We start from the raw sequence: 23,852 nt of genomic DNA, 5'->3' as shown, positions 1-23,852 counted from the left end.
CGATGAAGACAAGACTGAAGGCAAAAAGCCCCATAACAAACAGGAACTGAAGATGTTTACAGTACAGGACTGACAGAGTACCACCAGGGAAGATACCCAGCATCTGGTGATGTCTACGGGTTGCAGACGTAAGGCCATCATCAAATGTAAAGGATTTGCAACCAAGTACTAAGTATGATGACTTGAATATATTAATTAGTCCAATTACTTTTGGTCCCCTAAAATGGGGGGACTATGTATTGAAAGGGCTATAATTCTCACACTGATAACCCAATATAGATGTAAATACCCTCAAATTAAATCAGACAATCTACACTTTAACCTCATACTGTTTCATTGCAAATCCAATGTGCTGTACCAAATACCAAAAGAACAAAGATTGTGTCACTGTCCACTTAGGGACTGCACTGTATCCAATCAAAGTTACTAAAAATACTACATCATTGGGCACTCATTTTGTTGTGCCAAACCCATTGTTAAAAAGGGTTTATTGGAGTTGCACCGAAAATAGCAAACGTCTTATCTTTAGGACAAGGGAAAAATGTAGGTAGGCGTCATATAACAAACGTTTACTCAGAGGGTGCTCAGACTTGTCTCAAAGTCTGGATGCCAGTTAAGCTACTACTTTTGATCATGCTTATAATATTGTAAGTTGGTTTTAAAAATAGCTTCACTGTCAATGTGTGTGGTGTATGCACAAAAACAAAACAAAAACTGTGGTACCTTGCCCTGGTGAATGATTCTGCATTGAAAAAATAAAAAAATAAATAATTATATTTTTTTGAAGCTTTGTAGCCATTTCTTAAGACCGAACCAATTTCTTTTCAAATGATGGTACCTTGCCCTGAGCTCAGCTCATTTATATGCAAAGCCTTACTGACCTGGAACAGTTCAGTGCTTTGTGTGACACTACTAGGGCTCTGTTTCACCCAATTTCTAACTTCCTATTACAAACAACAGAGCAGCCAACTGACGGCCAGCCATTAGGAAGATAGGCAATAATAAAAACATCCCTCTAGCGTTTTCATATATTGTGAGGAGAATGGAGAAATGTTGTGGTGAATGTGACAGAGGCCTAGACGGGGACATATTAAGTATATAATAGACACTTTGGGAAATGCAGAGGCAAAGAATACACTGAAGTGTTAGTAAGAACATTGTTGATATTGTTTAAAGCCTGACTGGGCCATTAACCAAACCCCAGAATGCCATTACAGTATAAACTAGCCCATGTAGAGTACTGATTCACCCATCACATTACGAAATGCAATGTAAATGCAAAGAAATCTAAATATTTTTTTGAAGTTAAACAGTCATTACTCATGCTTTACAAGACCTCATTTGCCCCATTGTTCTCACAAAAGAGTCAGGATCAGTCATCGTGGGACCTGATACATCCCAATTCATTTAATAATGCATTTAAACTAAAGACACATATTAAGAAGACGGGACTGAGTGTGAAATGTGTGAAGATAGTATATGTTCAGATATTTTTCCTCAGAACTTCTTGTGCCTCTCATGCTTATGTACCACTGTCCTTGATCTTTGAGGGCTTAAATGGTAAGTATCCTAAAAAATGTATTTTCTCATAAACCTAACATATGACCAGATGAAATAAATCACTATATACACCATACAATGTCTCTGTGTGTCTTACAGCATTAGCTAGTTCCTGTTCTAAAGAGGAAACTCACCATCACACCCTACACACTAGCGAAGAGATAAGGTATATGAATGGGTGTTCTGTTTTTATCTTCAGAGAACCTGTGTGCAACTTATGCTTAGACGAAGGGACAAAGATTACAGTAAACCAGGAGTGTCCAATCTTATCCGGAAAGGGCCGGTGTGGGTGCAGGCCTTTGTTGTAGCTGAATACTAAGACACCTGATTCTACTTATTAATGTCTTGATTGAAGACCACGATTTTTTAATTAGTTGAGTCAGGTGTTGAAGTACTGGGCTCCAGCAAAATCCTGCACCCACACCGGACCTTTTCAGATAAGACTGGACACCCTTGCAGTAAACACAAACTCAAAAAAGCAAGTCAGAGACTGGCACAGTTGAGAGGGTACAATCATGAAAAAGCATAATGGCATAGAGAGAACAGTCAGAGGTGGTGTGATTTCATTAATGATTTGTCTCAGTCCAAAACTTCCTCTTTAAAAAGTTCACCCCCAAATGGCGTGTATTTTTGAACAGGCATGTGGTAAATGTGGTAAAACATTGTTCAAACAGGGAAACTGGGTATACAGAACACTGAGAGAAGCAATTGTTTGGGAAGGCTGCTTTCTATAGAGACATACAAAACCAGATAGGGACTTTGGTGTTCTGCTGCTGAGTACAATTTCATGTTTATTGGGTTCTATTCAAGGTTCATGTAAATGGAGGTAGACACTCAGCAGTACAGCACTGAAGGAGCTTAGGACATTGTAGCAGGACATTAATGGTTGGATGAAATGGCCTCGTTCAGTGGTTTGAGTGGTGCAAAGGCAAAATTCACAAAGCCTACAATAAACCTGAGAAGCTGATGAATACATATTGAACACTGGCACAACAGATTCACAACTACTGACAGGACAATAAACCACCAATGTATGAAATAATCCAACAAATCGACACTAAGCGCGCATTACTGTGTTATTGGTGAAATTTTAATTTACTGTTGTATTGTCTAATGTATTGTATTGACTCTGATTTGGTGAGTAAATTAGTTTAAACCTTGCTTGGCCATTCCTCTCATGTGCCTGATTAAGTGATTACTGAATTATAAACTGAGATGTCAGTCGCGGGCCACTGAATAGCTCACTCGGCAAAACACCACTTGTAGCACGAGACTAACAATGCACATTAGTACCCATGTTTTCCATCACAATGAAGTCTTAATGTTTCGTTTATTGTGTCAATAAACAGAGTCAGATATGACACAATACTTTTTCAATTCACAAATGTTGCACACCCACAAAACCAATACACAATGGCTTGGCTGAATACTGAGTTTTGATTGGCTGAATTAAGCGAAAATTTGAAAGAGCAAGCAAGCTAACACTTACAATGTTATACTTGCAACAGAGATGTAAGATATATAAATATACGCTGTGAAACCATTTTGACTTAAAATCTGAATTTTAATATTAGGTAACCCAGTTGAGGTAGACTACTAGAAAGAGGCGTTCGTTGCTAAGTGGTAGCCTATAGGGTATGGGATATTTGCTAGAATTTTCAAGCCGTAGTAGTAGTAAATTCGCCTCTGGCAATTTCCCTCCGCGCAGGACATTAAAACTGCGTAATGCTCAGCTTCAAAAAGCATAACTGCAATAAAAAAATGTGTTTCAAAATATATATTTGCTTTATTGTATTATCTTAGATGTATACAATATGATACATTTATAAATGGAGCAAAGTTTCAACAAACAGTTATACACATAGCCTTTATGAGAAAATAAAAAAGACTGAGTAGGCTTGAATCTGACGAGTAATCGATCAATCCAATACTCGTACCCATCCCTAAACTAGACACAGAGAACACATCCCTGTTAAGAGTCTCTCAAAACAGATGGGTGTTCACCGAAGGGCACATAGGGTATGTTTTCTTCAGTGAATAATGATTTTTGACTGGTTAATCAACACCAAAGTTATATAACCTGAATCAAAGCTGGACGCATTGAAGGAAGTTGGGAGTTATGGTTACCGGACTCTTGTGTGATATGGTTTCCCGTTTAATCCAAAGTTCACAGGGCGTGGTTGATGTGGAATATCTGACTCACTCAAGAATATGACGACAATGAAATCGGCACACTGGCTGGGATTCAAAAGGTGCGGCCAGTATTGCTGCAATACCAATCTTCCAACAGACAGAGAAGTGCCACTTCATTATCCCACAGCCCATACTGGACTCAGTTCAGAGACCTGTGAAATCTGTTTGGAAACCAGATCATGATGAAATATCAATTTTGAAATAATATTTGTTACCCTCAAAGAAAACAAGAATCATTTTTAGGTGCATCAATTAATGTAGTATCATTTTCATTCAGATTTCATGGTTGTTGGCCCCCACCAGTCAGGTGATGTGAGAAAGTGGTGCAGGAGGCAAATTTGTTCTCAGTGACTGCAGTAAAATACAGTAAAAGGCCACGAACTTTAAACAGATTGCATGGGTACAAATAAACCGGCAAGTAGCTTATCAAGAAGTCTGAGTTTTCCATCCCCCATGCAAAGACATGTACTGGCATTTAGGTTACTGTCTGTTAGAGGCAGTGCATGGGTTGTTTAAAATTACCAGTGTAGGTTACCATAGCCCATAATCCATATTCAACCCATAGCCTCTAGTAGTTCCCCTGGAGTGCCCTCAGTATTATAACTTGCTGACATCACATGGAGGGCCACTCACAAAGATTGTAGAAAGAACTCTGAGATACCCCCATTCAGTATAAAGCCTACATTGTTGCTGGCTCAGTCATTGTCACTGTTGCCTATCACAGCAACATTTCAAAATATTTTTAAAATTGTTTTTGTGTTTTAATGTATTTTTTAAAAGCCTCTAAATACTATTTGAGTTTTTGGTTTCCCAGGAAAGTATTTATATAAAGGAATGTATTTTTTAAATTTGGGAAAGTATTTGGTTTTCCATGAAAATAATTTTAAAAATCAAATACAAAGTATTTCATGTGTAAATGTATTGTAAATGTAGAAATACTTCAAATATGTATTTAACTACATTTTCAAATACAAATATGTATTTGTATTTGACCCAGGTCTGTTAAATACATCATATCAAGTACTTACCCAGAATGGTTTTGTAAAGCCACGGTTGATAATGTGCATCATCCAACCAAGCCGGGTTCCACAAAACCTTGCGGCGTTTCGGTAACCTGACAGCACTGGAACGCCTCGATCTCGGCAGGGTACCCCGTCCTCCTCTCCAGGAGCCTGTGCAAACACACTCTTCAACAGCAGGGGCATTAAAATTAAAGAAAGATTATATCTTCTCTGTGCTAATGTTGCTCCATCTTTTGTGGAATAGAAGTCATCTTTTTGTTTCGAGCGGTTCGTTCATTTATCTAGCGGGCACTATGAGCCTGCTAAACCAGCTGATTTACTCACAGTGTATCTGTATAACTCCCGCTTCAGTGGCTGGCTCAATGGGTGACAATTAAATGCAGCTGAAAAGAATACAGATTAAAATAATGGAGAACAAATATGATGCGTGAATGTTTTTCCTCCTCAATTAAAATGTGAAATTCGTATGCATCGTAAGATTTTCAATAGGCCACCTATTGGTTAGGGCTTTCATTTCACAGGTAATACGCAAACATCTTCGTAACAAATCATAGGGGTCTACATCATTAATATACACAAACTCAGTAACAATAATGCGCAGTAATAAAACACCTTTCATCCTCTCTCAAGGATGTTACAGGACTTTACCGTAAAACAACGGCCATTTACTTCGACCAGCTGAGTATTAATCGGTTGAAATGCAGAGGGAAGTATTTATTTAGCCTTTCCGCAGTTGTCACTCATCTCATTCCTGCTATGCGGATATTATTGGCGTATCATTATAGCCAATAAAATATATATTATTTCACAACAGTTCCTAGAACCATTCATTCACCATCATGAGCTCATAATAGGCCTCATTCTCAAAACTTATTTTATTCTTCCTTTTGTTCTTAAAAATGTTCCTATGAAAAAAACAACATTAGATTCATGACACATTTGCAGACCTTTGGTTTTGTGCATATCCCAGGTGAATGAGATGATGAATGTTGACTGTAAATTTTATGCACAAGCCTGTTCATGGGACTAGCAAAAAGAAACAGCCAGGAAGAAATACAAATAAGAAAAAAAAAAAGATGAACGTCAAAATGTTCCAAAATGTTCCTTTCACACAGTTTACGATTCAATGCGATCGTACACGTTTGCCTGAATGAGGCCCAATGACTCAGCACACAACTTTTGAACCTATTTCAGACAAACGCACAACACTTTCTGGGAATTTTTTAACAGCTTTACAAGGAAGGAAATCGAGATGGTGGTAATGGGTACAGGAAGAGGCTACAGGTATAAGTCCTTATAGCACAGATGACACATGAAAGTTTCAACCCGTAAGTGACTGAATAAATGCAAGTTGGGTTCCATTGTTTGTTCAGGTGCACTGTTTCTTATTTGACATGGTTTTGTATTTTGAGGAGGGAAAAATAAAACAATATGCTGTTATCCCAATTTCAGACAAGCCCGCGCATAAAAGCTGATACTGTACTTGTTGTTTCAGCCATGCTCAAACACACACACACACACACAAATAGGTGCAGGTCTACTGTATGAAAAGTATCTCTGTGATAAAATCCGTAACTGCTTTCATTTTCAGGCTGCCTGCCACCTGAAGAACTGAGAAATGACACTTCAGTATCTGGGGGTCAATTGAAGGGTTTGACTTTCTCTGTAACCTAACCAGAAAAACCTTTATCAGAAAAAAAAAAAACTGATATTATATCACTATATCATCTTATATTTGAATAATTTTGCCATACTTATCCAGAACAGGGATTTTCCATTTTTTCAAGACCACAAGACTGAATGAGGGAATTTGCGTTATTTTAGTCACCAGGAAAAATTAGTATATAAAAATTAAAAATTAAAATAAAAACAGGAGTAGGTGCTTGCCCAATGTGTCGGCTGAGCATTACATTACACACACCACTATGTATGCAAAATCAGAGTGTACAGACCATTGTAACTGGGACCAGTAAAAAGCCTAGGTAGTCAGAGTAAATTGTGTCTGATGAACAGAAAAATCCATCTGTTGAAATAAGCACATGCATCATGGCCATGCATTATAAACATTGTTGGATATAAACAGAATACCTACATTACACATTTATACACCTGTTCACTGTATCAATTCAAGCACTTTAGACAAGGGTAGAACAACAAGGTAGCCCCACCAGAGATTTAACAAGACAAACCTTCAGGTTACAAGGCTAGTTCTCTAACCACTATATCACACTGCCACTGTTAATGCATTCCTTCACTTTCACATAAGCGTCATTATTCCATTTCAGCTTGATTTCAAGTTTTCTGTATTGGCGGTGTGGCCAACATGACCAGCAATAACAAGCATACCAGCGTATTAGATAATAATAATGTAAACAAAACAAAGGAGTTCCAAAACCTAAATGCTGATATTCATTTGAAGCAAACATTGCCACTTAAATGTACATTCATATTTACTGTAAAACAGTACAGTTTCATTCAACAAGTATGAAAATACTTCAATTCATACCCCACACATTCGTGCCAAACTTGGTTTTTTTTTTATTTAACTGGGTCACAAAAATGCCTTTGGGTGCTAAGACTTAAGAAGTACACTTCTGCTTTGAAGCACCACTGCCATCTAATGCCTGAAGAAGGAAGGTGTCTAGTCTTGGTGCAAAGCTGCCGGTGGGGATTACTGCAGAAACACTACAGGTCTTCTAAAACAGCTGAAAATCAAGTGAGGACAAATATAGAGATGGCACTCCAATAACCCTTTGAATGGATGACTGCTTTCTGTAAAAGCAGGCCTTGCTTTTCGGGTTTATAAGGAATTAAGAATGATGCTGTGTGTGCATAGCCTCATAGACACCATTTTACATGGAAAATTGCCTAAGTGATCAGACAGCTATCCATAGAAAACAGAATTTTTCAGCAGGGCATCACATTGGTAAAAAAATTAATTAAAAAAAGATCTGGTAGTGCAGCACATGTTCCTCATCCACTTTACTGGCAGGGAATAGATTAACAGGGCATGGTTCAGAATGCTGTCAGGCACTTATAAGTACTACATGTAACTACTACATGCATTTCATGTCATATTTAACATGTTGCCAAATTTACCTTTTAAGAGAAAGCGTAAATCAAAAAAATGCCACTCGTACTGATTGTACTAAAACGAACTTGTTTTACTAGCTGTAGACTGTGAACCTGTGACAAGACCTTGGAGCTTATGTAACATGCTGTAATTAACAGGGATATAGATTCTTGACCCTTACTTCTTCAGGTGAGGTGTCAGCGTTATACCCTTCTTACGTAAACTGGCTTGTGAAACTGGCAAACATTTGCATTTGGTGCAGTTAAGGTGAGCAAATGAGGAAAGCAAACTGTGGTTTATCAACAAGCTAAAGATCACTGGGTGCCCAAGATAGGTTTTGCGTTCCTGGGTTTCTCATTCCTCTAAACACAGCACCTCTATGGTTACCGATAAGGGACCTGTCCATATCTGATGCACGTTCACGAATAGCTCTGGCTTGAAATCAAGTTTGGGGTCACGCTTAGCTTCTACCATGCCTGCCACAGTAACTATTCAAGTATTCTATATTACTGGGATAGAAAAGTTTCTGAAGGTATAGAAATGGCTAGCATGCACAACATAATGAAGCTGAATGGCAATGACATGTAAATGGTATTCTGGTGTAAAATAACCTGACGGCCAATTCAATACTTTCTAAAGAGCAAACACAATCCCCAATAAAACAACGGTTGGCAGAAAACAGCTGTTGGGAGGGGAGTTCACCAGTCATCACTAACCACAAGGGGGAGCCATAGAGGACCAAAAGGAGCCCATTTTGTCTCCCATTAAGGAGCAGCTGGGGTAATGTATTGCATACCACTATATACGAAAGCGGTTATATAAAATAGCAATTTCTCTTCTCGCATAACCTGTTCATTGGCACCCCCTACCATAACAAGCTATGGATAAAAGCATAATTGTTTTGGGGTCTCTTATGTGCATCTTACATTGCCTTTGAGGTCATTTTATAGACACTACCGTGTTACCTGGCAGACTGAGTACTCTGAGGACAGGGACAGTCACGCGAAGAACGCGTTCGCGCATTTTGCTCTTGTCTCCTGCTTCGCTACTCTGTAAACGGTCTTTTTGACATTTCCCTGAAAAAAGCGCTATCCTATACAAATAAAATTGAATTGAGTTTGTTGCCACACTTTAGGGACTGAAATGAGAATTCCCACTTGCTTGGCTAGAGAGCAACTGCTTTGAACATTTTCCTCAAGAATCGAGGCCTCTCTTCACCTGTATCCCTCAGATTTAAGCTAGAAAGCAGGACATTCAGTCATACCTTCTGATAAGCTTTCGCTCCAAACATTAACACAAAGGCGATTTCCAATATGAGCCTCCGAAAGCTGAGTGCACCTTCTCCACGAATGACTTGTCCTTCCTCGACAACTCTCAAAATCAAGTCTGCATGGGAAAAGAGCTGATAACAGATTTTTTATTGTTTTCTTTTCTAATCATTTATAAACTCATTTAACAGGTACAGCCCTGCAAATCATGTCACAAGAACTAGAACAAAATAAGCAAATGACAAAAATAAGAGAAACAAAATATCTGCTACAAATTTGGTGTTGTGGTAATCATCAAAAAAAAAAGTTGTACAAACCCTTTCATATCATGCATATTTGAGAGAGAAAAAAAGATCAAAAATACACATTTTTAGTGTTTTTTGTACAATTTTGTAAACAATAACTGTCTAGATCATATTAAAACACATTATGGCAAGTAACAAAAAAACATGAACAAGGAAATTCTATGTGATAATTACAGACTGCAACACTGCTTGGCATAAATGCTTTACAGAGCTAAAAAAAAAAAAAAAAGTTTAACAAATTCATCTCTTTCCATTATTGTAAACACTGTTTACATAAAAAGATGTAATATGGTTATACAATATGTTTAATACATACTACAGTAATTCCGCTACATACATGAACACGTGTCCCTGGTTATGCTTAAACAGTGATATGAGGTATATAAAGGTCAATCCTAATTATTATTCTTTATTTAAAAAACGTAGCGCATGGTTTGAGTGGTCAGTCATTGTTCCCCATCATCTTACAGCTTTGCAGTCTCATACAAAGGGGATGGAGGGGACAAATTTACACAGGGAGCAAAGGAAAAATTCATTTAAAAAATTTGCTGCTGTATTTCAGGGACACTGAACCAATAGCACTGGAAGACAAAGCAATCACTGTTTATTTTGACTTGCTACAGGACTGCAGACAAATAATACTCATGCTCACCTCTCCTTCCTCTCTGAAGCATAAATAGGTCCAGTTGTTTAGGTCCAGTTCTTCACATTAAGTGGCCTATATTCATCTCGTCTCTTGATAACAGCAACTTAAAAAAAGGAAATGTACACTTTTTGCATACGTTGGGGAGTAAACGATCGGTTGGCCTGCTCGGAGGTAGGATGTGAATTACAAAAGCTGGCACCGGTGTGTCATTTAGGAGTCTGAATTTTTAATGTCTCGTCTTCCTGTTAGAGCTGGTTTAATACTTAATAGAGGTCCTCATCCTCTATTCTAAGTTCTTCTGCATGTCTGATAACATCCACGTTATAACAGCAGCAGTGCTCCAGCAAACCCCTTGACCTTAGCCACCCTAAACCATGAAAGATAAACCCCCCCCCCCCCCCCCCTTTGATAAAGCCCATGCCCCCACCCCCCCACGCCCCGACCTCCCACCCGACACCTCCCACCCCACACAGCCGCTGGCCAAAACATCACCTTAAAACAATGGCTCGCTTTAAAAATCGCATCACTTTTCTATTCTGAGCTGTCCACAATCTGACTGGGTTGTATATTTAAAATACATGGCAAAAAAGTGCTCACCGGATTCATTAAGGAAACGAAAAAGAGGGAGGAGAAAATAAAAATTCAGCCATCAGTGAGCGGTGCCTTACTCTCCACCCACTGGGCGGGGTTTCTACCCTGCAGTGTGTGTGTGTGTGTGTGTGTGTGTGTAACTGACCGGTCACCCCTAAGCTGCTGCTGAAATGTAACATTTTCCACCGAAGGGGGCCTACCGATGGCTGGGCGACTGCGTCCGTGCACATGCGTGTGCGCCAGTGGTCTGAGTGCACCCGGGAAGTGTGTGGGGGGGGGGGGGGGGGGGAATCGTATCTCCGCAAACCACACCATTGCATGCGTCTCTAACCGACCCGGCAGCCACGCCGTTGCTCGACTCTTCAAAGACAGAAGGACCCCCACGTTCCTGCCCCCCCCTCCTCTCTCACCTCGCAGTCCCCCAGAACAATTCAATGTCTTACATATACTTATAAATATCTATGGCCCTTGTAAGAAATGTGAGTGTTTCACATTGACAGAAAAGTACCATAATCTCTATATAGCTAAATGGAAAGTGTTATCAGTGTAACCCAACAGGCAGCAGATTCATAATTTGTTGCACTCATTTGTAAAGGAATAATCAAAGCATCTTCTTTGTAATTGCAAACTTACACCTCTAAAATGAGTGCTTGCCGCATCTCATAATAAAATTCTCCATATTACACTTTTTTTCCTGAGTAATACTTTCAATTCTTGTAACAGACAATATCTATTTTTTTGCTATTTTAAATCTGGGCTATTCCCTGCCATTATCTTCATTATTAATTAACGTTATTAATATCTTACAATTTTAATGCTGATTGCTAAAACATGAAGGTTCATTGAAAAATAATCAAGCCAGTCCTTAGCTACCCTCTATTTTCACTTAAAATGACTTTTCGATCAGACCTAATACTACCCTAATACAAATAAAACCGACTAAATACAGATTTTTTTTTTTTTTAACTAAAAAAAATTGCATTTGAAAAAGTCTGTGAAGACTTCTCTTGGTAGGGTATTGTATAAACATTAAACGGCAGTGTAATAATTAAAAGTTAACCTTGCTTTAAAAAAACATAAGAATAATAATACATGAGGAAACAACGAAGACGGGGGGGGATGGGGGTAGGGGAAAAAACTTCCAACCAGGTCCGCAACCTCTTACCTCACCTGTAACTTTGGCTTGTCGGGGTCTTGGATCCTGTACTAACTGGCTCACTGACATCAGCTAACAAACTTGTATACCCTGAGAATTCTGACACTGGAGTCCTTATTCTGTGGTCAACCTCTCCACTAGAGTCAGTGCTGTACGCCAGGGGAACTCGGCCGCCCGACTTGAACTGGGACCCGAAGGCCTGGGCGAAGTTCTCGATCTGGTAGGGAGAGCGGATGTCCACGACCTTGGAGGGGTCCAGCTGGGCCAGGTCCTGCGGGGACAGCTGGTAGCCGGAGGCGCCGCTGCTTTTGGGCTGACGGTCCTTCTGGCCGGCCAACTCCTGGGGCGCCATCTGGTAGGCGGGGGAGTGCTGCTTCTCGATCTGGTCGGTGAGCTCCTGAGAGGGCGTCAGCTGCTGGTGGGTGGGCTCCAGGCTGCTCAGGTGGAATCCGGGCTGGGAGGAGCCCACCAGCATCCCGAAGTGGGACTTTGGCAAGGAGTTGGGCAGGGCTGAGGTAACGGATTGGCTGAAGCCGCACTCCAGGGGGGACGTAGTGTAGACCTGCTTGTCGGAGAAGAGCGAGCCGCCGGGGTGGGAGCTGCTGGAGACGAGGCTGGGGAAGGGCCCGCTGGGGCCCAGCGGGAAGGCGCTGCTGTGACTGGTGCGCTCCAGCGCCTGCAGGAGGAACTTGGAGTACTCGTTCATGATGACCGCCTTGTCGCCCGAGGAGCTGGGCGAGTCCTCGTCCGGGCCCAGCTCGGGCGTTCCGGAGGGCGGGTGGAGGTCCACGTGCTGGTCGGCGAGGTCGAAGGGCACGTCGTGCGAGCCGTCGGGCTTCTGGGAGTAGTGGTCCAGCAGGCTCTGCAGCACCTCGTCGGGGATGCCCGACTTGTCGTGCTTGATCTCCACCCCCAGGGGCGAGGAGTCCAGCAGGCCGAGGGACGCCTCGCTGTCCATCACGCCCTGGATGACCGTCTGCTGCGGGGGCATGTGCACGGCGGGGGCCCCGTAGTCGCCGCCGCTGTTGACCGCGTGCAGGTACCGCCGCTTCTTCAGGAACTGCATGGCGTCGTCGTAGTTGCTGCTGGTGGGACCCTGCTTGGCCCCGGGGCCCTGCAGCAGCCCCATGCTGTCCATGCCCGGTCCTCCAACCAGGTCGAGGGGACTGGCCTTCTGCTGCAGCATCTTCTGCCCGTGGAGGCCGCCGGGGCCGTCGCCGAGGGAGAGGCCGCCCTTGTCGCCCTTGCGGCCGGCCTTCTTGAACACGAGCTTGGGGGCGCGGCCCTGCTGGACGTGCATGCCGGGGCAGGGGAGGCCGCTGTTGGACGAGGCGGAAGGCATGTCCACCGCGTAGTCCTGCAGGCTCAGGCCACCCGCCATCGTCGCCTCCGCGGCCTTCTTCTTTTTGCGCTCGCCGCCCTCGCCCGCGTTTTTGGACTTGCCCCTCTTGCGCCCGGAAGCATTCGCGTTTCCCTGAGTGATTGCGTAGCTGCCCTGTCCCATCTCTCCGCCCTGGTCCAACATCCCCGGATCCAGTCCTTTCTTTATGGCTTCTCCACAGGTTCTTTTGTGCTTCAGTAATCGGTCTGTCCTGGAAAAATACTGCAGGGAGCAAGCAGGGGATGAGGTATGAAACCAGGTCGTCATCTGGAGTCACTCTAAAAGAGGCACTCAAACAGCCATTTCACACTGAGAAAATAACTGCAGACAATTAAGCGTCATTACGAACTAATGAGGCGAGAGGAGGCAGTTCTGCCCACGGACTCACCTGTTGGCAGGTGTCACATTTGTATGGCTTTTCTCCACTGTGGGTCCTCTTGTGCCTCTCCATATGGTACTTCTGAATGAACCGCATGTTACACTGGTCACAGCTGAAGGGCTTCTCCCCTGTGGCACAACAGCAAGATCAGGCACAGGCACATTTAACTATGAAACTCAATATGGAGTATATGAATATATGAATATGTGAGAGATTTCAGAGAAATTTCAGAAAAAGGCAGAGACTGGATGCTACACAGAGAAATGGTTCCATAAAAAAATACACGTATAAATTCAAAACGAGAGCAAAGAAAATACCTAATGCGGGGTGTTGCCCTATTCTGAGGTTCCATCAATCCCATAACTCACCGCTGTGGATCTTCTCATGCCGTTGCAGAAGGTACTTCTGGATGAAGCTCATGTTACACTGACTGCACCTGAAAGGCCTCTCACCTGTGCCATCAAAAATACAAAGAGCCATTCCTCACATTAATTGCACTGCAGTGGTATGGACAAAAGAAAACTTCTTAGGACTTGGCATTTAAGCAAGTATCTGAAAATTTGTGAGTATTCAATTTCTGACTGGTTTTTACGATTTCTTCATATATTCAAATCTTAAGACTAGGGTCTGTAAAAACAACAAATGTAACAGCAGAGCTGCATTATTACTTATACAGTTAAACCAGAACCACAAAAGAACGTTATACCAGGGGCTGTAGCCCAAACTTAAGGACAGCACTCTTCTTATTTACAAAATCAAGGGAAAAGCTAGAAACCAACACATTTCAGGGACAAGCTCAGGGACAGAGGCGTTCTCTCAGCTCTGTCTAAGCTTGTAAAGTTCCCTCACCCTTCATCTCATTAGGCTTCTGTGCATCCAACACAGGCACTAAATAATGTACACAATTTTCAGTGTACATTATTTAAGTGGGCAAGGAGGGCACCAACATTTCTGGAGCTGGACACATACGTTTCTTTCACATTTGTGCATCACGTACCGACGTGCAACATACTGGCTTTGGCTGTCATCTTTTAGATGACAGATGGGAATTAACACACAGATTCACTGAGCACAGGCCTTTGGAACGATATGACATACATACATGACATGATCAGGCATCTGAGCTCCGTATCGACCTATGCAGTCACAGACCTGCTTGAGGATAAATCAGTGTAGTAAGCAGGTCTTCATTCCACTCGCTAATTCTCCACTTAGTTGCAATAACACCCTGCTATACCTGTAGAGCTGATGTCAACTCCACAACAGGTTTCCTAATTAATGACTTATAAGATTAACTCTCATAGGACTGGGCAATATGGGCATATACATCATGATATTTTTCATATTACTGACGGCATGGCAACGTTTGGTTGTCCAATACAAATTACACGAAGTAAACTGAAATATGTTGTACCTGTAGGGAAATCAATCGAAATGCAGTAATAATCCATCAATTTCACTATTTTTATTAGGAACAACAGGAGGATTTTTAGGAAAAATTGGACAGTGACATTAAGAATACAAAATATTCAAGCAAAGATCCAGGCATCTAGGTCTAGACCAAACGTCCTCTTTCTCCCCCCAGTCATTTCTTCTTTTTAGGACTGAAAATAGACGTCCGGATGGGGTCCCTAAATTCCTAAAAGATTTCTTACGTTTTGCTCCTTCCATAGACCGTATAAACAAGTAAATAGTGTAGCATTATGTTCATAACTTCTAACCACCCCATCCCCATATGATCATTCCAAATTAAACGAAAACATACTCCCATGGGCTGGGCGACAAAAATATGGACGATTATCAGATTTTTTTTTTTCTTTGCGTAGCTGCCGAATCTGGCCAATCTTCACCCATTTTGCGGGTTCTCACGCACAGAACAGAACAGATACTATCATTGCTGTTTTTACCCAGAGGACCTTGGTATCAGGTATAGTATTCTGAGACAGGAATGCTACTTTCAAATGGACAACAAAACGCAGGTGTATACAAGTACACAATACAAGTATACAAGCATACAATAAGCGCTAGCAGGGACAGAGGGTGGGGGTGTGTCCCTGAAAGCTTCTCACCTGTGTGGATGAGCACGTGTCTGCGCAGGTGGTAGGAGCTGCGGAAGGCTGCGTTGCAGTGCTCGCAGATGTGCGGCTTGGAGCTGGGAGAAAGGTTCCCTGCGTCGCCGTCCAGCATCAGGGACTGCAACGACCACGCAAGAGGGTCAACGTCAGGGTCTGCAATTACCTTAATCATCCTTAATTACTCTCTATAGCAAACTATAACAGACCTTTGACAGTCGGCAGGGACACTGCAAAAACAAACTGCTAAATGTATTTTTGTTGAAGAACAAAAGAAGACCTTTGAGGACTCCCCACGCTTCCTTCTGGGCTTCCCCTCCTGTCCGTCACCATTCGATCTCCGCCCCCGTCGCCCCGAGGCCTCCTTCGGCTCTTTCACCAACCTGCCGGAAAGCTGCCGGGGGGGGGGGGGGGGCGGGGGGGGGGGGTTAAGGGGAGAGGAGAAAGTTAGCAGGCTGAAAATGGAGGAGGCGACAGGGAGAGCTAAGCAGGCCCTTGTTCCCCTCAATTAATTGATGGCTGAGGGAGACTGCTTTGATGCAGGGCAATAAAAAAAAGAATTTATGGTCCACTTCATCTTCCTTCAGAGGTCATGCTGACATGGAGGGAGGTAAACAACGAAGTGCCTGACTTGGACACCTTGCCTAAGCTCACACAGGTGAAAATGGGATTACATTCACTCGGCATGCAACACAAAACTTCTGCTCTCTCAGGCCAATCATCTACAGTGCAGCTTGGTAAAGCCTTTTTTATTTTACAAGCATGAATATATGCAATTTATTGTGGGGGGAACATAACATTTTTTAATCTAGACGATATACAATATATCCTGTATGGAAACACCAATGGCTCAAATGGCGTTTGCACTAAATGTAAGCTGACAATACTTCAGGCCAAGACGAATTCATTTTTCTACAAAAGGCAAGTGAGTTCCCCCCCCCCGTCCCCCCCCCAGAGGTCACCCAAAAATCATCTGGATTTCATCAGGAGAAGGACTAAAAATGGCCAATCTCTCATCACAAGCACTTCAGCTCAATTATAAAAATGAGCCATTTAAAAAAAATTTCCTGTTACATAAGCCATTTAAAAGCACATATGAAAAAAGGGTGAAGGATCATTTTAATGCTTTTATACAACATCCAAGGTCCCCCAATTGTGTTCTGGCTATTTTTGGGTAAAGACATGAAAGTTGGCAACCAAGCATCCGTTGTCAAGATGTCATCTCAAGATGTCAAGTACTTTGATAAATTAGTGAGTGCTAAATCTAACCGGGCTCTCTTCGGGCTGACGAAAGCAAAATGACATAATTTTATTAGAGGAAATGAGAGAGAGATTTACATTCCCCTGGCACATCAAATTTATGCTGCGGTTCTCACTATGCTAACTAGTACTGAAAGTCAAGCCAGTAGCGCACTTCTGATAGCTCCAGCCTTCTTAGAGATGCCCTGAGCGCACCGTAGTCAGATTTTTTTTCATTTTTTTTCATTTAACCATCATTTAACCAGGAAAAGCCCATTGAGACTAAAATCTCTTTTGCAAGGGGGACCTGACATGAAACACAAAGTTACCCAACAAGACTTACACCTAACAAAATGTACAAACATCACATGGGGAATGAGACAGCGGTGTAACAATAATTAAAAGTAGAGAAGATTTTAACAGTGTTCTCAGGACATGCATGTTTTGCACACAGGTAAACAGGTAAAACAGGAAGATGCTAAAAACCAATTACACAACCACAGGAGGTAGGAAAACTGAAAGAAAATACAACTATCATAATGAGAGAAAGAGGCAAGCTCTGAACTGCAACAAGTGAATGTTTATCAATTTTCCTGTATCAAACACAGTTAATGCTTACGGAGCACTATCCTGGTCTAAGCTCTTAAACTCTGGCCATCCAGCTCTCTAGCTGTGATCAGGAACATAACAGGCATCATTCGAGATTGGACTAAAAAGGCCGTTTCGGACAAACCACCCCTTATCCATCCCACCCAGGGGGCCTTACGTTGCTCAGGCTGAGGTCGTGCACCAGGAGGCTCTGGTGGTTGCCGAGCGACATCTCCAGCAGATCCGTGCTCTTGCCCGGCCCGCCCCCGTACAGGGGCATGCGGTAGTCGTGCTCCGTCACCTTCTCCTGCTTGATGCCCATGGCGTGGACGAAGTTGCCGGCGTGGTCGGGCGAGTCGCGCTCCTTCTTGAGGACCACCTCGTGCGGCAGGGGCAGGTCCTGCATGACGGACTGGGCGGCGATGCGCGTGAAGCTGGTGACGGGCGGCAGGTGGCTGAACATGATCATGCCCGGCGCGAAGTTGGGCTCCATGCCGCCGTTGCGCAGGAACTCGTTGCCTAGCTTATCTTGAATAATACTCATGGTGATCTTCGGGCAGGAAAACTAACTGGGGCCAACGGGAAACGTCCTGGCGGAGGAAAGACGGCAGGCGTCAGTCAGCAGGAGAAACAGAGCGACAAACGTGAGAACTTGCTGCAAAGGGAGGTAGGGGGAGGCGGCGGCCATCTTAGGGAACGGAGACGTGGTCTTCCGGTTCCCTTTCGTCCACACGTTAAGGCTTTATTTAACAGTGTGTCCAATCCAGAAACATGATATACTGAGGTTCTACGGTAGGGCAGAGGGATAGCACTATACTGGAAGACAGCCATCACTGCAGTCCATCGTGAGGGGGGGGGGGGGGGGGGTCACAATCTGAATAGATGTCGTTTGGCATAAACATTGCATGCTAAAATTAGTCCTGTATATCCACGTATGTGTTTACAGGTGCACCCAGAATTTGACCTTGTCTGTGAGTTATGGGGGGAAAAAAAAGCTAGATTCAACGGACAGAAATGCAACTCGGGCTGAAAAGTTAGTTTACCATTTGGATATTTGGCACCCACATACTAGGCAGGAAGTGTTCCCCTTAATTCTATGCATGGCTGACCTACTTAAGAAAGCCTTTTTTTCCCCCTCTCCATGAACCTATGTTTTGTTAGGTTTAAAGCAGGCAGGGAACAGATTCACAAATATTGTTTGTTTTAATGTCATATAATGTCATACACTTATGTGACTTCTAAATGTTCACACATTCATAGATTTTATATATGAACAGGTCCTATGACTTAAGTCCCATTATGTATGTGCATTTAACAGAAACACTTTATATATTATCCGTTTGTTTTTAGGTAACCCTGGGTAATATCTTTTGCAACTTATTTAAAATGGCAAAACAGTTTATATTAGTTATCTATGAAAAGCACAGTAATACTTTGGCTAAAGGTGCCAATACAAGCAGATTTTAATGCTGACATTACGTATATATAGAAAGGCAGTGATACTGTTATCACAAGGCACTGAAATCAAAAGCTAAAAATGGACGTGCTTGCTCCATAACACCAGGACACTAAATATCAAAGGCTACTTAAGATAGACTAGAAAACTCATAACACAGAATATTGGGTCCCAATGCATCTACATAGGCAGGAGGCCAATAACATCTCTAATTTTGACAAACACCCTTCAAATATTCCTCAAGACAAAGCCACAAATTAAAACGAGAAAAAAGTGAAACCATAGACTGGCTATTTTAACCCTGAGAATATTTTTCATCTCAAATTATCTCCAACCAAGTACTAAATATTTACAATTCTTGTCAAACACCTATTCCTAGCCAGAGTGATCTGAGAGCTCTGGAATTTTACTTTACCCGAACCACAGCACAATCCATTAGTGTGCACTGTTACAGAAACTATGGATCATATGACATTACAGGCTGTGCCCTGACATCACTGCACTTTCAGCCAAGCAACCTTCAAACAGCCAGTGGAACAGGTTTAAAAAAAGACAGTGGTAATACAGCCTAGTCATACTTAATGTCATATAATAGGCTGTACCTTGAAATTACAAATATTTGTGAAGGAGTATTGACAGAATTGATACATTTTACACTGTTGTCTAAACAGCTTGCAATTTATATGAGATAAATATGATGAGATAAATCTTTGATTTCAAACTTGATAAAGAGCAAGTCAATAGTAGGAAATTGCTAGTGTGCTTGCAAAGGAATAAATGTGACATGGACAGCTCAGGTTAAACAGCTAAAATCATAAAAATTGCTCAGGTTCGATGCAATAAATTATTGCAATAATGTGACGATTTGGCATTAAAATACACATTATTGCAATAATGTGACAATTTAGTTTAAAATACAGCCCACATTAGTTTATTTTTAATATGCAATATGAATCACAAAGAATTAACTTGCATCAATTTCAAGTGGTCTACAAAGGCTCAAAGGACACAACTGCAACCTCATTTTTGTGCGATCAATGAAAAAAGACACCATTGACTATAAAATCTGTACTTGTGTATATATACAGTTCTGACTCAAATAATGGAAACACTGTGCTTAAATAAGTTTAGTACACGTAAAACATATCTGTGCCCTTTCTTTTGCTGTTGTTTCTATGAGCCACTTTTGTCCGTAGAAATGCATCCTTAACAGTTATCTTATTGACCACGAGTGGTAACAACATTGTGTGTCCATCAGTAATTTTAAACATTTTATGTAGAAATTACTGGAAAAAGAAATAAATGTTCCAGCTCATTTAAAAATTTCCAATAGAAGACACATTAGACTGCTCAAATATAAGAATGAACTAATGGATATCACAGAATGTGTAATGACTACTAGCCTACTTGTTTAACACAAATGCCAATTATTTCTTCACTTTTGTGATCTACACTTTTCTTTATGTAGATATTTGTTCATTACATTTATTATGCCAAAGAGAAATCGTTGCACAGCACTGCATTAATCCTCAAACTCTGTTTATAAATGCAGTGTTTCCAAAATGTGTGAAAGTAATAAGTCTCGCTCTTATATATAGTACAGCTGTAAATTACAGTATAATAGAACTCGTAAACATAGTAGAAGTATCGATGGTATACGACCAGCGTTAGCCAGATAGTTGCTGATCTTCACGGGTCACGTACTAAAAAAAAGGGCATGAAAACGATGGTTGATCTAAACGTTAGCCTACGTTACTACCAAAATATCTGACACAACTATCACTGTGTTTAGAATGTATAATGGGGGAAAACTATTTACGTTTAATTTAGTTAATAAACCTAATCTACCCATTTTGGTTAGTATTTTCCGCCACATGTCACTAATCCCTGCTGATCAATCAAACCCGTCTCACGATTTGCTAGCTGCTAAGTCGATTGTCTGGCAACCACTGGTTTCGTATTTAAGCTAATTAAAAGGAAAATTAATCGTTATATTATCTAATAATATAGCTTATAAACTAGCCAACTTCAAATAATGTCTGTATAACGTCACAATTAGGTAGTTACAATTGTGTAACAGATTGATATGAAGTGTGAACGTTAGCTAACTGGTTAGCACAATTTGGAAATAACATCACCGTCTTGAGCGTTCAAAATATTTGCATCAGGGCCTTGGCTTTGCCGGTTAGCACGCTAAAGCGTGGAATATATGTTGAAGACGGGGGTAATTAGCTAGATAGCATTTGCTAGCTAGAATATGAACAAAGTATCAAGAACGTTAGCACTAGCTAGCCGGCTCAAGCTAAATACAAAGAAAAATACAAAGAAAAAAAAGACTGAAGCAATACTATACAGGGCATATTAGTCTAATGCATTCATAAGTACTGGCCATCTATCGTTGGATATATTATTTTATTGAAGGAATAGTCAAAAAACCTTGCTCGCTACATTTAAGTTCATTATTACAAAGGGCCTAGCGATTCCGCTTGGTAAAATAAGCCACAACATCGAGTAGAGGGCGCACATATTTTTTCGATCACTTTCATAATTTGAGGGGTACATGGAAAAGTAAAATAATAGCTAGCTAACAAGCTTCCGTAACAAAATCGCGAGCCAAATAGGTAACCTTATTCTAAATTGTGGTTTTAATCGTAGGTAATCTCGACATATGCACATAAGATTTGGAGATTGTTCACTGCGATGATACATCTTCGCTTAAACAGTAACCCCATAATAAACGGCCCATGCATGCAACACAACCGAAACAATGATGCTCGGCTCTGAATGCATATCTCGCGAGCTAGCTACCTAGCCTGCTAGCTTAACTGATGTGAACCTCTTTGTCGATCCTCTCTACCCAAGTCGACAATTTTACGCATTTTCGTACAAACAAAACTCGGTTTTCTATCGCACTTACCAGAACATGACCGCTGCTAGCTAGCTCTCTTTATATTTTTTCCTCTTACTCTTTCCGTTGAGTCTTTATAGCCCAAACATTGTTCTCCTGCAGCTGCTATTCTCCTCCATCTTGTCTCGGCGCGGGGAATTATGGGTTCGGCGGACGGGTCCTGAGAGGAGACAGACGAGTGCTATGATCTAGGCCAGGGGAGCAGTGGCCGACAATGAACTGCAGTCGGGGACAGATGGCTGTGGGAACCTCCTTTCCCGACAAGGACAAATGAAAATTTCTCGAGTTCCAAAACGTAATTTCAACGAGCCCACCCATTTGACCTAAAATGTTAATTTCTTCTGTTGCACGCTATTTTACCAATATATTTACTTCCTTTCAGGCAACATATTTAGATGCATTTTCACTGGTTGTATATAGCAGGCTACATTGGTGAATGTGACCAGCAAACAATCGTTGCCTGTGTGGTGGGTCATCACTTTGAAACAACAATAATATTCAGATGTGTAGTAGAATGCAGTAAACTATGCACGTTACAAGTGTTATGAACTGTACTTACACTCTCATTCTGATTTATCTATCTATAACCCTATTGGTGTGCAAAATTCAATATCACTATTAACTAAAATACAATTTTTAGGTAAGGTTATGCAAACAAACATCGAAACACTTTTTATTGCTGTTGCTGTTTTACTTTTTTTTTTTTGAAAAAAAAATGAACATGCTCCAAAAACATGGCGACAACAGTGTTTCAGCCTACAACAGTGTTTGTCACAGATAGCTGTAATTACTTTTTTATAATATAAATCCAAACTTCAGTACAGTTGCATATTGCATATTTAATTTTACTATAACGTATCAAGGTAGTTATGGAATAAGCGTGTTAATATAACTCAGAAAGTACTGTTTATATATAAATTAACATGGGAAAATGACTAAATGTGTATGTGTTTAAAGCAGTTTTACTCTGAAACTGTGTTTTTTTTTTTTTGTTTGTTTTGTTTTTTGTTTTTGTTTTTTACCTGTAGAGGTTCCTGCAGAATATGGTCACATCCCTTTTGCAGTTTAATAAATAATTAAATTCCAAAGGGGATACTTCATTTCTTAAAAAGAAATTGTTGACAAAGTTCTCATTTTACACTGCTAAAGTATGTCAAATTTGATAAAGAATTATTATTCCAGGAATAGTTTCATGCTAATTAGTACAGATTCTCAAGTGAATATCTTCCCAGCTTGGGGCAATACAATCTAGTGATGACGTGAGTTTGCGGGGCGGTTGCGAAATTGAATATTTAAAGCAACTGTAGAATGAATGTTACAAACAAACTTGTTGAGCTGGAATATTTTTCAAGAGTTAAGCATACATCATTCAGTAAAATGAACAGCAGCGTTCATAAAATTCAATAAGCTTGACCCTTCCAATTTTAATCAGCTGTGCCAATTGACTGCATGATGACCCAATTTATTCAGCAAAGGGGTTAATTGAATTGAAAACTGCAAAATTAATACAAGCAAGGTCAGTGAACTCACTCGACAGGGATTTTGATGTCTTCTAATATCTGTATTAAAACATACACATTGTCCTTTTCCTGGAATTTTGAATGTTTAAGCAGTCATAAGGGAACTGGTAGTTCATTCTGTCCTAGTTCACGGACAGGCCCCACAGTCCAAGATTGAATCCTAGCTTTGCCAGTGTAAACTGTGCCCAGTAGCCTTGCAGGGTGATGCATAACTGGAGGTAGTGTAACCCATTGTTAGGGAGTGTTCATATGGCCAGAATTGCCATCTCATCTGTTTGTAGAAACCTCCACTGGTCTGCTTGCTAAACCTGCACATGATGTATTTCCCTTAAACTCGTGTCTATGCAAACTTGGTTTGTGGGCTGTGGTGTGAACAGAAGCAGCTGTTGACATCAGATGCCCTGGAAGAGAGTTTTTGCTTGTCTACACACTCCTGCATCGGTTTGGAAATTGCAATATTTGGGAATTCCAGACTGGGGAGAAAATGAAGAAAAA

General features: G+C 41.3%; 1 protein-coding gene across 2 annotated transcripts; it reads right to left on the bottom strand.

Moving 5' to 3' along the window:
- Window positions 1–11,608: 11,608 nt before the first annotated feature.
- On the bottom strand, window positions 11,609–22,029 carry znf281b (zinc finger protein 281b). Of its 2 annotated transcripts, none has more exons than XM_035407213.1 (7): window positions 21,847–22,029; window positions 17,652–18,063; window positions 15,927–16,040; window positions 15,644–15,767; window positions 13,943–14,035; window positions 13,584–13,702; window positions 11,609–13,417 (listed from the first exon to the last, which is right to left on the bottom strand). In XM_035407213.1, exons 2-7 carry the CDS (start codon window positions 18,015–18,017, stop codon window positions 11,825–11,827), a joined length of 2,409 nt encoding a protein of 802 aa, XP_035263104.1. In that variant the 5' UTR covers window positions 18,018–18,063; window positions 21,847–22,029; the 3' UTR covers window positions 11,609–11,824. The 2 variants fall into 2 exon arrangements, with proteins under 2 accessions (XP_035263104.1, XP_035263105.1); XM_035407214.1 differs by having other exon boundaries at window positions 13,943–14,026.
- Between the last annotated feature and the right edge of the window lie 1,823 nt (window positions 22,030–23,852).

Source organism: Anguilla anguilla, chromosome 2, assembly GCF_013347855.1.
Source record: "Anguilla anguilla isolate fAngAng1 chromosome 2, fAngAng1.pri, whole genome shotgun sequence".
In the NCBI taxonomy this organism is placed as follows: Eukaryota; Metazoa; Chordata; class Actinopteri; order Anguilliformes; family Anguillidae; genus Anguilla; species Anguilla anguilla.
Note: the sequence above shows the minus strand (reverse complement) of the source record. Positions and strands in the feature narration are given on the sequence as shown.

Excerpts from the sequence above, each read along its gene's own strand:
- znf281b (XM_035407213.1), bottom strand. The coding sequence starts at position 18,017 with ATGAGTATTATTCAAGATAAGCTAGGCAACGAGTTCCTGCGCAACGGC. Across the intron at positions 14,036-15,643 it reads ACACGTGCTCATCCACACAG|ATGGCACAGGTGAGAGGCCT; the intron begins GTGAGAAGCTTT and ends TTTGTATTTTTG. Across the intron at positions 13,418-13,583 it reads AATGTGACACCTGCCAACAG|TATTTTTCCAGGACAGACCG; the intron begins GTGAGTCCGTGG and ends TGCTCCCTGCAG.